Genomic DNA, 13866 nt, shown 5'->3' on the forward strand with positions numbered 1-13866 from the left:
CAAGTCAAATTGTATTTAGCTTAGCTTTTTCACCGAAGATCAAAGCAAAGACTATTTAGTATTATTAATTCAATGAACCAAAATCACCATTAACCACCATCAAAGAATAAAGGAATGATCGTTAAAACAGATAACCAGGCAATTATAAGCATACAAGCATGTCGGTGATCAAGGATCATAAATTGCACATCGGCCTTAGCCAAAAACAAAGCTCAACCAGCAATCTACGCATTCTTTTCTCATAATTGGCTCAGCGTCTTCATTAAATACTTTGAAATATGAGCATGTTGGTAATTTCATTTGGCTGGCTGACCGGTATCTCTCTTGGCTAAGCAAACCATATCAATGCCATTGACTGAAATTAACTTAGACACAGGATCGTGTGGACGGTGGATTGAGGTCTGAGGATTCGGAGCCACACTCCACCCCTAACAATATTTATGTCCAGCATAGGGCCGTAAAACGCGGCGAGAGAGCCAAGTTATGTGCGGGCAAATATAATAAAATTATTAAAACGGGCACACGGTGTATTGTAAGGGGATCCGAGGGATCGCGATAAGCCAGGCCAGAAAGCCCTGAAAGAGATCCCGAGAGCGCTGCAGAGTGCCATAATTTTATTAACACCCAAACAAGTCGAGGAGGACGAGCCATCAAGTACGAACCAGACGAACGAGAGGCGGCAAGCACCGAGTTGTCCCATAAAATATGTGATTACAAAATATATATTTAGACCTGTTCCAGCCAGCCGCCACATTTAGGTTTATTATGATTATGATACAAATTTCCGACTGGCCATAAAGTCGAGCGTCGAGATGACTGGACTGACTGAACCCGAACCTCGAACACACAGCGCTCTGGATGCGCATCAATTCGGTCAGTCGAACAGGTTGGTCGCTTTTCGGCTGCTCCAGCGGCGTTTATCTTGATTATTGAGCTGTTGCGAAAAGCGAAAGGAGGTGGACCAGCAGCCTCTGAACTCCAGCTTCAGATACGGATGCCAAAGCCAAGGCACCAGCCCCGTGTTCGGAATGGGTATGGTTACTGGGGATCCAGCTCAAAGCTCTGACAGAAACAGAGCTGGCCACTGACTGACTGACTCACCGAGCAGGTTCAAGGTTACTGTGCTAACAGCGCCAAGGGGAGGTTACGGGTTACGGAGTAATGGCGATGGTGATGACGATGGGCATGGGGTATGCCTTTAATTGGTCGACTTGTCGGCCCATCGCGCTAAAGCAAAAGCCTGACCAAAGTGGCCCTGGCGACTCTACGTCGATTAGGGTTTGGGGCCGGGACTATGTCAGCAATGGAATTTATAATGCTTATGATATTACACATATCCGAAGGGAAGGACAATAGTACTTTACCCTTTAAAATGCAGTTTGGTATGCTCACTACTCTGCTCTCAGGGATTCTGGGGCATATAAGAACGAATCAAGTTCAAGATCTTAATGTACGTCTAATATTAAGTTGACCTATGTTTCAAACATTCAATGCTGTTCTATTAAACCTAAAACCATATCAAAGAACATATTTGAACAATTGAACAATTAGTTTGCAATAAATCAAATTTACAATCTTAAGAACTCACTCGGAACTATAAAGTTTATTGACGGACCCCTGGGGAGCAACGAAAGTTAAAATATTTTTCTTAGCTTTAAGAAGTAACAACGAGGACCTCTCTGCCGGCTTACAGGTCATCCTTCATTCGGTTCGCGATTCCCCGCCGAACTGGCCATAAAACCATCCCCACTTGCTGCTTTATTATCTGTGGCTCTTTGTTTCGCTTTTGTGGCCTGCCCTTGATGTGTTTTGCACCATTTAATATTTATTGTGGCTTTTACTACGCGCTTTCAAGTTCAAGATCAAATCAGAGAACACAGACTTCAGTGGGGCGAACGAAATGAAGGCGCGTAAGGTGCTAAGTGTAATTAAGTTGATAAAAACAGTGTTCGCAGATACATGGGCTGGCTAGTGGCTTGATGCCGCTGTTGATGCACAAAGCCCTATAATTATGGTTCCTGGCAGTTGAGGAACCCAGGCGATGCGACCATATAAACGGGGTGGATCGGGTGAGGGTTTGAGATTTTCGGAATTGTCTCTGGTGGCGACTCTTTATTCATTTCTTTAATTAACAGCATTTGATTAATTATGGCCACAATTAAGCGCACTCAGAACAACCCACTCAATCATGGACGGGGCTTCCTGCAAATAACTCCTGAACTCCCCGAAATCCCCGATTCCCGTTTATTCCCCTCACTTTGCCAACGAAGCTCCCGCCTCAGACGTAATAAATAATCAAATTGCAAGTTGATTTACCTGCCCGGCTCTGCCTTTTGGGCGAACGAAAGCGAAAATTGCCTTTGGATTGGAATCTCGCTCCCGCCCGTCGGAACCCAGCCCTTCCGCCCGAGGGTCCCCTCACACGATGACTTTGAAAAATTTCTAACTGGCCGTGCAGCCCGCTGCTGCCTGTGGAAAAACAACAAAATAAAACCCTGCCAGACCGGACCCCAGCTTGTTGCATAAATTTTGCTTTCGAGTCGTTACACTTATGAATATTGATTGGTTATAGGTGATGGTGGCTTCTACTGCCGGACTGCCGGTGGTTCTCCTTTCGAGTTCCAAAGTCTCCCAGTTCTGGAGCTCAGCAGTCTCGTAAATCGCACAACCTGCATCGTTAGCTGCCGAGACGCCTCCTGGCCCATCCAGTGCTGTCATTTTGCATTTGCACAGAAGTTGTCCGGCCTCAATGGGAGCTGGGTCCGTCCGCATCCTAACCACGTTTGTTAACATGCTTTTTCTGTGTGGCTCATAATGGGGCTGCTCAATAGAAAGATAATGAATTCGCGGTAGAACTAATGGAACTCTCTTTCTATCTCTCCTCTCCCGGCATCCCTCCACTCTTTTTACAAAGTTGCAAAGGGCTGTAATTAGCGATTGATATAGTATGAAGGTTAGCCACCGATAACATAGCTCGGCAGATAGTTCAAATGCAAGTTCTGTGTCAGAAGCACACTGAGAAAAGTTTCAGAAACAAACTTTAAAGTAATGGAAAGACAAATTATGCAAGACATAAATCTTTGTTTACTTTAGTAAGCATTCTTTCAGTGCATCAGATTAATGTAATGCGCAGCAACTTTGTTGCAATCATAAGTAGTTACTTCTGCACTTCCTCCGGTCTCTTACAATTTGTCATTGTAATACAATCTTGCACTTAATTCTTGTGAAACGCAAACTTCTTCGGAAACTTGTTCGGTTGTAATGGGCCCTAGGTTGAAGATTTGATTGTTGGCCTGGGTTCAGTATTTTTTGGGGCGTTTAATCGCCGGTTAGCTGTGTAGCTGCATTTCGTCACCTCTACCGCGAGTCTGCTGAAATTTCTAAACTAATCCACAGAGCGAGGCTTTTCCACACCACAGCCCGAGATTTATTTGCACTGTAATTATTCACTTTGCCGTGAAACTTTGCCCATTACAAGTCCCTACAGAGAGACACATAGAGCTAGAGACATGGCTAGAGAAGCCACATGGTGGTGCACTCATGTCCAGAGGGGCTATCATGTAGCGCTGACTTGGAAAATATTTCAACTGGCCCCGGCCTGACATTGGCCTGCCGACGGCTATTAGGTGTAGACAGTTTATAATCTTTGTCGTTGTGCATTTTAAGAGCTTTTTTCATCCTCCATCCTGCATCCTAACACCCATTCAGAAAGTGCTCGCCCAGCCAACCGTCGTCCAATGAATTGCCTCATTTGCCGCACAATTTTGCTTATTGATGGAATGTAATTAGTCTATGTCAGCACCCAAGCTCCACGAAGCGAGTGAGCGAAATGCCCTAGAGTCCTACCTGGTAACTGATCTCGGCCTCGACGGACCTCCAGACCCATTACTAGCCAACGGTGCATCGCTAATCGAAAAAGGTGGCAAATGTGAGTGTGAAAACTGACCATTAGAATGGACCCAGAAGCGGTACTTTCCGCAGGTAAGTGCAATAATGAAATGCATTCTTATGATCTATTATTATTATTACGGATTGTGTGGGTAAATGAAATGAATAGTCGGAAGCCTAGAGAGATGTTGAGTTGCAATTGTTTCATATTCCTAGCTTCTTCAAAGTTTCGTTACTTCGATATTTTGTTTAAATTACAAAAAGTTATTAACCCTTGAATCACTGGAGATGCTTGGTATATTTTCGCTTTCCATTTCGTGGGCTTTGCAATTCGAACTGGTTCACGTCTTTAACTGGCGATTTATCAACGGAATAATGCCATTTGATGTGGATGCTGAGCCTTGAATTTGCAACCAAGGAGGGGAGTTGGTCCAGTCCACAGCCAACACCACCACCACCACCCTCTTTGGATCCATCCGTGATGGCACAACAACGGATCTGAGGCAGACACACTATAATTTAAGCGTGAATATCATTTTTCCATGAACAAGTATCCTGCAGCAATGTATGTGAGAACATTCACAGTAACTGCAATTACCGACCCACCAACCAACCGATCCTCACAACGGACCAACTCCACTCTAGAGAGTCTGGCTGGGATCTAAAGAAAATTTATGAAGCCTACCATTATACGATCTTAAGTAGTGGCGAGGATTCCTCTCCAGCCAGCCAGCCCTGCTTCACGATTGTCCCTGTCTTTGTGTGTGAATTCAAGGTTAATTTCGTGGCTGCGGCTTTAACTAGCTGCACGCACTGCCCCCCATCGCCATCTTCCTCAGTCGCTTCCTTGCCCCGAATATAGAATATTCCTGCAATCCCTCAGCGGAGTCTCTCGGACTCGCTGTCCGTCTGGGCCCAGGTTGATAATTTTGATTGCTGCAAGCCATAAATGATCATAAAAATTATAGCAGCCGATACGAGCTCAACCGAACCCACCGCTTCCACATCCACGAAAGGGCAAGCGGAACACAATTCGCGAAAAGGGTTCAAAATACAGAGCAAAAGATAACTAAGCTTGCCAGCCATTTTCATTAAAAAGTAAAAGTCAGATTCATCAACTGTATTGCGTAAAGATAAATGCCATTTTGGCCCTACAACCACTTATTATTCAGTTGACTGTTAAATTGCTTGAGTTATTACCACAACTTGATGAAGGTTGTTATGGATAGATCCAATTTTATAACATTATTCTAACACGAGATTCAGTTATAATTTCTTTAAAAGAACAGTATAGTTACTTATGGATTTTTAAATAAATACTTGCTAAAAGCTTTTTGCAATTATATGGTTTGTGTTTCCGCTAAGATAGATTATTAGATCAGCTTTTTAGATTTCCATACACAAAGTTAGTTTCCTAAACATCATATTAGATATTTTACTTACCCCGATTTGTGATCTCGTTGCCGGCATTACGATTGTTCTCGTCCTGGCCCCCCATGCTGACAGTCTTTGACTTTCTGGGCACCGCCGTCTCATCCTCCTCATCCTCGTCGACATCCTCACCCGTTTCCACTCCGTCGTCCTCCTCATCATCGGCGAGAGCTGATTGCGTGGTGGTCAAGGGCGAACCAGCGGTCTTCGTGGAGCTGGGACCCAGATCAAGGCTGCTCAACAGATTGCCTGCCGACTGGGAAGACGTTAGGGTGTCCTTGTGATAGGAGCTGTGCCGATTGCCCAGCTTAGTGGACAGTGTCAGGTCGCCGTTGCTCGATTGGCGTAGACTGCCGACCACCTGACCACCGGGCAGGGTGGCGCTTCTCTTGTGGCGACCCTTCGACTTGGGAAAGGCAGCCAGGATGTTGAGCCACCACTGGGACTCCTCTGAACTGGTGCCCTTCACAAAGGTCACGCGCTCGGGAGCGGTTATGGCGATGGAGTTAGGGTGACCTGTTACCTCCACGGCGCTGGTGACCTCCAACACTTTGGTCATATCGACGCACGCCTGCGGTATGGTTTCAGGCTATAAGAAAGATATGTAATTAATAATTAAGCAATGATTAAATACTAAATCTAATTAGGAGAATTAATTAATCGGTTATAAAATGAGCTCGGCCTATCGCGTAATAATATACATTTTTTAATTTAATGACTGGTAAATAATAAATAACCTAATTATTTGTTTGGTAAGTAAGTAAAAGTAAATCAATCTGATGGCAATTAAGAAGCCACTTTAATTCTTCCACTTCATAAATAATCGGCTGGTTAAGGAAAAGTACATTTATTGTTGTTTTTACCGCCAGCACACTTATTGGTTCTAGCGATAACGTACAGCAATGCTATAATACCATAATTAGAAGCTCTTTTGGGATTGTATAATATTTTATGAGCTTTGTTATCTTACAATTTCAGACCACCCCATAACAGAAAGTTTTATTATCTTTTTATTTTTTGTTATCACTAGAGAACCAACGAGACGGTATTTAAAACAGAAAAAAAAACAATTATGCCTATGGATGTTCAATTATAAATTTTAAAAATCTTTCTTATTTTATTATTACCTATAAAAATGGAAATGTTTTAAGGTATGTTCAAATTAATTACTTACATAATCATCGACCGAGTACGTCAGCTCGCCATCGTCATAGAGAACAAACCATCTTCTTTGCCAGCGCTAAAATTCAAAAAGAAGACAAATTTTATTACAAATCTTAAATATCAAACTATTTTCAAGTTTCTATTATTTGATCTTCACTAAGTCTAAGTATGTATCTATCGGTCGATGAGAGTGATCAACTCTAAAACAAATTTGCATTGTCGCTTGCAATTTGCAATATGAAAGGTGGGACGAGAAATGGTGAGGAAAGACAAGATCGGAGGTAAATAATGTTCAACGGCCCCGACAGAAATCATAATTCCTTTATAATTCGTTCTTTCATAAATTTTCAGGCGTTGTCATTCCCATGAAAGGCAACCAAGCCCCAACGCCTTCGCCTTTGCATTGGCACTGATTCGCTGTGGATCTGGATCTGTATCTGTATCTGTATCTGAATATGAATCTGAATCGGAATAGGAATCTGGATCTGATTCTCATTGTTATTGTTGGTTGCCAGAATCATAACAAACGTGCAACAGCCACAAGGGTATAGGACTCAACGTGTGTCTGATATTTATGCAAATTGTTAAAAGTCAAAGCAAATTAAGCTCAACCTTCAGCGAAGATGACGTTGAATTCTGTTGCCCCATTGCGCTGCAAGTTGCTAGTTGCACGTTGCACCTTTCTGCAGTTGATTTCTCCTCATCCACCTATGCAGTCAGGTGAGAGGGAGTGAGTGTGAGTGGAGTGCTGAGGTGTGTCAAGCGTATTATTTATAAGGCCTAGATGAACGCAGCTCGCACGCGAATAATCAAGAGTCAGCACCAATTTTTAGTTTATGGTCTAGTTCTTTATAGGTTTTTTAGTTCTTCTTTTTTCGCATTGGCTATTTTGCGATTGAATTCATAAATATGGAATCAAATTTATGGAGTGTTTGAACTAACGAAGTGAGAGGTAACAATATAGTTTTTTGGAAATAAACAAATATCTGCAATAACTTGGTGAATACAAAACAAAATGAACTGCATTTGTATTAAATATATAATTGCTATAGGCTGAGATAGCCGTTTTGCGGTTTCCCAAGCCCCAAAGCAAAGTCAAGCGTGTAGGAAACTTGATCAGATCGCGGGAAAGATTCTCTGCACTCAATTACGTCAAACCAGGTTGATTTCCTCCTTTTCGCTGTCGAGAGAGATTGGCAAATGGGTCAAATGGCAGTGGAATAGTAAATTAGATTATGTTTGCATCGAGATGCAATGCAAGCCGCGCCCCAAATAAATGGAACGTGCGCAAGGGTTCCCCCTGGCCCCTGGAAAACCCTTCCATTCACCACCCGTTTTCCCGCTATTCCACTCCTCACATTGTTCTCTAGTACACTAGAGGTAAGCTGCTTAGACCCCGGCGTTTAGAAGCCCCAGTTTCGTCTCACTAGGCAGACACACTCGCAGCGGGAAGACAATGCCACCGCCACCGCCGCCGACTTAATCAGCCCGGGAAACGACATCTCAATGCTGGCGAGCGTGTACCTATGGACATGGGCGTGCGTTGGTGCGGGAGCTGGTGTAAATCGGTTTTGGCAGGTACGCCGCTGGCGTCATTACCCCCCCAGAGGTTGAATGTCACCGGCGGCATGACTTGGGGGCCAAGCCGATAAGGCGCACACTGACCACTGTACAGTGTACACTGATAAAAATATGGCAAGCCCAAATATTGTTAAAGATAATGGGAGCATAAAGTAAATACACTTTCAAGTTAGAATGCTTTCACTTAATTAAATGCGTTTTTCTTTTAAATACAAGTTTAACTTATATAAATTATCACCAAAACAGAACATTAATTTGGGAAATGTTATCACCAAAAGCTTTTGCCACTATAGAAAATACAGATAAATCCAAAAATAAATTCCTTTGACGTAGGTACGAAATTAGATAAACAAATTTGATTTTATTTTCTGATTTACTAATTCATTATATTTGCATGCATAATATGCCAACATTTTTGATCAGTGTACCTAATAACAACGGTTTCGATTGCCCCAAGCAGTAAGAAGATGTTAGGCACGTCTGCTGATAAGGAAAACTGTAGCCCCAGACTAGGCCAGACCATATTAAATTAACGTCTGGAGGCGCGAACAGTCATACGATGTTGTTTATATTACTTTGCGGTCAGTTGCCAAGGCAGCAGAGCAACCCGTTCGATTAGTGGGTCAATTTGGAAAATGAGTTATTATTGACTCTGGGAAAATGTTGAGCTGAAAATTTAATCAGAGCCCGAAAATTTCCAATCATGCATTCCCCAAGTGACCATATTTGGATTAGTGATAACGCTCGATGCGACCCCCAAAGATTATCAAAAATACTTAATATGAATATATTAAAAATAGATTTAAGTTTTATAAATTCTTAAGCGTCTCCAAAGCTTCCAGAGAATTGGGCCATATATGACCCGGTATCTGTATAAATATGTATATTTTAGCAAATATATTTTCCAATTAGGTTAAAGAACTTGTGTGCATACACACATATAGTTTAAAAAAAAAAAAAAAAAAACAGGTTTAAGTTTTATGCAAATTGAAAGCTTATTTCTTCCGCATGCTTATCTCTTTCCTTCTCATCATATGTATGTGATATTGCAGTAGCCTCCTCCCACATCATATTTAACGCCCTATATTCACAATTAGCTCAAGAAAATATTTGAAACCAAATTGATTTCTAGTCAATTAGTTTTTAAGGCGCTGTGGTTCAGCTTAAAAAATTCAAATTAAGTGGAGTAAAAATATAAACTTTTAATTCTTGCTAAACATATATACACATATATTTTTGATAAACAAACTACTAGTATATAAATATATAAATTGGAAAATAAATTTTAAAATAAAGCATTAACTATAATTAATATATATAATATATTATATAATATATAATGTAGTATAGTATACGTATATGTATAGTATGTAGTATATAGTATATGTATTAATCTAATGTGCGAGCATGGGTTAAATCTAGCTGCATTTGAAACCGCTACTCTGGCTCGGCCACAAAGTGGGCTTGGTCGCAGTTGCCGACAAGTGAGATTGCTAATGAGCTGCTTTTAGGGGGCGTGTTGTGCTTGCTTTCCAACTTTTCTAGATTGATTCTACGCTGCCTCCGGCAGCCACCCCTCCCTCCATCATCATCCCCATCACGATCCAGTCCCGCTGGCTCCCAGTCACAGTATTACACGTATGCAAATTAAGCCGAAGTTCAATTGCGACCGCAGCAACAACACGAGCTCGGATCTTTATACACTTCTCCTTGCTATGCTTGACATTCACAAGGTCAAAGCTCTTAGTATTCTGACTCGGGGTCCAACACTGTAAAAAATTACTCTTGAAATAACGGTACACGGAATGATTTTATTTTAATCCATATGCCAAATATGTATGTTTATGTTATATTATGGTTAGAAAACAGCTGTTTTTTAAAATCGATTAAAAAATTGCTACTAAAGAAACATAAAAATACTTAAATGACTGAGACTTTTTAGAATATTTTGGTTTTTTGAATATTTTCATTTATTTTCTGTTTTATCGTTTTACTAATTTTTTTTCTCAGTGCACCTTCTGGTGTTCCATTTTCTATTGGGCTCCTTACCCGGCATTTGTTTGCAGATCACTTGCTTGCGCATTTTTATTGCATTTTACATATTACAAATTATTTTTACGCCGCTGCTGCTGCCGCCGTCGACGTCGACTGCACTCGCCCCCACGACAGAACAGTATTTAAGGAGCTGCGGAGGTCCAAGTCGCCGATTATTGTCTCAGTGCAGTTGTCAGTTGCAGTTCAGCAGACCGGCTAACGAGTACTTGCATCTCTTCAAATTTACTTAATTGATCAAGTAAGTAGCAAAAGGGCGACCAATTGAAGGAAATTCTTGTTTAATTTAATTTATAATGCAAGTGCGGAAATAAAATGACAGTATTAAATAGAAAATAAATTTTGTAAAATCATAAAATCAAATTTATTCAATCAAAATTAATTTAAAGTGTCACGAGTAGTGTGAACTCAATTAATTGGCATCTAATTAGAATTTGGAGGCCTGTGCCGAATATTCGTCTTGGAAAATCACCTGTTAGTTAACTTCTAAAAATAGGAATTTTAACATAACCCGCCCCTGTTAATCGGCGCCGTGCCTTCGTTAGCTATCTCAAAAGCGAGCGCGTGCAGACGAGCAGTAATTTTCCAAGCATCAGGCATAGTTGGGCATAAATTATAAACATACAAACCGAATACTAATATAGAAAAAGCTTTGCCGGTACAAAATCCCAAACAAAAACAAACCGTGTGTGCCGAAAAATAAAAATAAACCATAAACTAGGCAGCGCTGCCGTCGCCGGCTGAGCAGCCTGCGCACATAGCCGAGATCGCGTAACGGTAGATAATGAAAAGCTCTACGTAACCGAAGCTTCTGCGGTACGGATCTTCCTATAAATACGGGGCCGACACGAACTGGAAACCAACAACTAACGGAGCCCTCTTCCCATTGAAACAGATCGAAAGAGCCTGCTAAAGCAAAAAAGAAGTCACCATGGCGTTTACTTTGACCAACAAGAACGTGATTTTCGTTGCCGGTCTGGGAGGCATTGGTCTGGACACCAGCAAGGAGCTGCTCAAGCGCGACCTGAAGGTAACTATGCGATGCCCACAGGCTCCATGGAGGGGGATTGAGGTTAATCTCGTGTATTCAATCCTAGAACCTGGTGATCCTCGACCGCATTGAGAACCCTGCTGCCATTGCCGAGCTGAAGGCAATCAATCCAAAGGTGACCGTCACCTTCTACCCCTATGATGTGACCGTGCCCATTGCCGAGACCACCAAGCTGCTGAAGACCATCTTCGCCAAGCTGAAGACCGTCGATGTCCTGATCAACGGAGCTGGCATCCTGGACGATCACCAGATCGAGCGCACCATTGCCGTCAACTACACTGGCCTGGTCAACACCACGACGGCCATTCTGGACTTCTGGGACAAGCGCAAGGGTGGTCCCGGTGGTATCATCTGCAACATTGGATCCGTCACTGGATTCAATGCCATCTACCAGGTGCCCGTCTACTCCGGCACCAAGGCCGCCGTGGTCAACTTCACCAGCTCCCTGGCGGTAAGTTCATCGAAGGAAACGCAAAGGTTTCAAAAAAAAAACTAATTTGTTTTATAACACCTTTAGAAACTGGCCCCCATTACCGGCGTGACCGCTTACACCGTGAACCCCGGCATCACCCGCACCACCCTGGTGCACAAGTTCAACTCCTGGCTGGATGTTGAGCCCCAGGTTGCCGAGAAGCTCCTGGCTCATCCCACCCAGCCCTCATTGGCCTGCGCCGAGAACTTCGTCAAGGCCATCGAGCTGAACCAGAACGGAGCCATCTGGAAACTGGACTTGGGCACCCTGGAGGCCATCCAGTGGACCAAGCACTGGGACTCCGGCATCTAAGAAGTGATACTCCCAAGAAACACATAACATTAGTTCATAGGGTTCTGCGAACCACAAGATATTCACGCAAGGCAATAAGGCTGATTCGAAGCACACTCACATTCTTCCCCTAATACGATAATAAAACTCTCCATGAAAAATATGGAAAAATATATGAAAATTGAGAAATCCAAAAAACTGATAAACGCTCTACTTAATTAAAATAGATAAATGGGAGCGGCTGGAATGGCGGAACATGGCCAAGTTCCTCCGCCAATCAGTCGTAAAACAGAAGTTGTGAAAAGCGGATAGAAAGAATGTTCGATTTGACGGGCAAGCATGTCTGCTATGTGGCGGATTGCGGAGGAATTGCACTGGAGACCAGCAAGGTTCTCATGACCAAGAACATAGCGGTGAGTGAGCGGGAAGCTGGCGGCTTTGGGGTTCGGTTTCTGTCCGGATCGAACTCAAAACTAGTCCAGCCAGTCGCTGTCGAAACTAATTAAGTTAATGAGTTTTTCATGTTAGTTTCGCGCTGAGCAACAATTAAGTTTATGTTTCAGTTCAGTTTTGATGAAGGACTTGGCACTTTCAATGAATATTTTAGAACAAAAGCACAACTCATTCTAATAACTTGGTGGTCATATATTTTTTTAATGATAAGTTTAAACTTTTTATATTTCGATATTAAACCACCTATGAAGTCTATTTTAATCGCCAGATAAGCCATATATACTGTGTAAATATTTGTATTCTTTATCAGGAAATTCAGAGAAACGGGGAATTTACTATCTACTAAAAGCCAAACAATTTCTTACAGTTTTACGCTCTCTCTACTCTAGAAATTGGCCATTTTACAGAGCACGGAAAATCCCCAGGCCATCGCTCAGCTGCAGTCGATAAAGCCGAGTACTCAAATATTTTTCTGGACCTACGACGTGACCATGGCAAGGGAAGAAATGAAGAAGTACTTCGATGAGGTGATGGTCCAAATGGACTACATCGATGTCCTGATCAATGGAGCTACGCTGTGCGATGAAAATAACATTGATGCCACCATCAATACAAATCTAACGGGAATGATGAACACTGTGGCCACGGTGTTACCCTATATGGACAGAAAAATGGGAGGATCTGGTGGGCTAATTGTGAACGTTACCTCGGTCATTGGATTGGACCCTTCGCCGGTTTTCTGCGCCTATAGTGCATCCAAATTCGGTGTGATTGGATTTACCAGAAGTCTAGCGGTGAATTGAAGCCAATCTAATCAGGATAAATTATTTAATTTTTGCTTTTTAGGACCCCCTTTACTATTCCCAAAACGGAGTCGCTGTGATGGCGGTTTGTTGTGGTCCCACAAGGGTCTTTGTGGACCGGAAACTGAAAGCGTTTTTGGAATACGGACAATCCTTTGCCGATCGCCTGCGACGAGCTCCCTGCCAATCGACATCGGTGTGTGGTCAGAATATTGTCAATGCCATCGAGAGATCGGAGAATGGGCAGATATGGATTGCGGATAAGGGTGGACTGGAGTTGGTCAAATTGCATTGGTACTGGCACATGGCCGACCAGTTCGTGCACTATATGCAGAGCAATGATGAAGAGGATCAAGATTGAATTCGAATCAAATAAAATAATGCTTTACGCAAAAAGTAGGCAATTCATTTTCCGATGATAATAGATATGGGTCATCTATGGGGTGTGAAAGTGTAAAAAAAAAATTCGGTGTGCCCAAAAGTATGCAGCGAATTGTGTTGGGGCTATAATTAGATGTGCTTAATTATGATGGGTTTACGTTATGTATGACTCCATGTTGTGGCATTGTGTACTATACAGTTTCTTTACATCATTCGACTATATGTTCTCCTTCCAACCTTTGATCTAAATTGTAAGTGCAAAGTCAAGTCCAACTACTCAAGGCTTTTTCAGCAACAAT

The 13866-nt window shown here is 42.4% G+C and overlaps 3 protein-coding genes across 5 annotated transcripts in view; 2 read left to right on the forward strand and 1 right to left on the reverse strand.

Moving 5' to 3' along the window:
* LOC6611291 (protein outspread) overlaps window positions 1-13866 on the reverse strand; it is an 89354-nt gene that overhangs the window by 5306 nt on the left and 70182 nt on the right. For both annotated transcript variants that reach the window (XM_032727773.1, XM_032727774.1), the window contains exons 3-4: window positions 6494-6559; window positions 5332-5908 (exon numbers count right to left, since the gene is read on the reverse strand). In XM_032727773.1, coding sequence (XP_032583664.1) covers window positions 5332-5908; window positions 6494-6559 — 643 coding nt within the window. The remainder of the gene's footprint in view (window positions 1-5331; window positions 5909-6493; window positions 6560-13866) is intronic.
* LOC6611292 (alcohol dehydrogenase) lies at window positions 10271-12091 on the forward strand. The gene is made up of 4 exons (XM_002035803.2): window positions 10271-10357; window positions 11012-11146; window positions 11214-11618; window positions 11685-12091. The coding sequence occupies exons 2-4, from the start codon at window positions 11048-11050 to the stop codon at window positions 11949-11951; spliced, it is 771 nt and encodes a 256-aa protein (XP_002035839.1). The 5' UTR covers window positions 10271-10357; window positions 11012-11047; the 3' UTR covers window positions 11952-12091.
* LOC6611293 (alcohol dehydrogenase-related 31 kDa protein) lies at window positions 12197-13582 on the forward strand. 2 transcript variants are annotated; one of them, XM_002035804.2, is made up of 3 exons: window positions 12197-12343; window positions 12773-13177; window positions 13230-13582. In XM_002035804.2, exons 1-3 carry the CDS (start codon window positions 12248-12250, stop codon window positions 13545-13547), a joined length of 819 nt encoding a protein of 272 aa, XP_002035840.1. In that variant the 5' UTR covers window positions 12197-12247; the 3' UTR covers window positions 13548-13582. The 2 variants fall into 2 exon arrangements, with proteins under 2 accessions (XP_002035840.1, XP_032583666.1); XM_032727775.1 differs by having other exon boundaries at window positions 12791-13177.

The sequence above is a fragment of the Drosophila sechellia genome, chromosome 2L (assembly GCF_004382195.2).
Source record: "Drosophila sechellia strain sech25 chromosome 2L, ASM438219v1, whole genome shotgun sequence".
Taxonomy (NCBI): Eukaryota; Metazoa; Arthropoda; class Insecta; order Diptera; family Drosophilidae; genus Drosophila; species Drosophila sechellia.

What these genes read in the sequence shown, in the direction of transcription:
- LOC6611292 (XM_002035803.2), top strand. Translation starts at nt 11,048, where the DNA reads ATGGCGTTTACTTTGACCAACAAGAACGTGATTTTCGTTGCCGGTCTG. An exon ending in TGCTCAAGCGCGACCTGAAG is followed by an intron (nt 11,147 to 11,213) that starts GTAACTATGCGA and finishes ATTCAATCCTAG; the next exon opens with AACCTGGTGATCCTCGACCG. An exon ending in ACTTCACCAGCTCCCTGGCG is followed by an intron (nt 11,619 to 11,684) that starts GTAAGTTCATCG and finishes TAACACCTTTAG; the next exon opens with AAACTGGCCCCCATTACCGG.
- LOC6611293 (XM_002035804.2), top strand. Translation starts at nt 12,248, where the DNA reads ATGTTCGATTTGACGGGCAAGCATGTCTGCTATGTGGCGGATTGCGGA. An exon ending in TCATGACCAAGAACATAGCG is followed by an intron (nt 12,344 to 12,772) that starts GTGAGTGAGCGG and finishes TCTCTACTCTAG; the next exon opens with AAATTGGCCATTTTACAGAG. An exon ending in GATTTACCAGAAGTCTAGCG is followed by an intron (nt 13,178 to 13,229) that starts GTGAATTGAAGC and finishes TTTGCTTTTTAG; the next exon opens with GACCCCCTTTACTATTCCCA.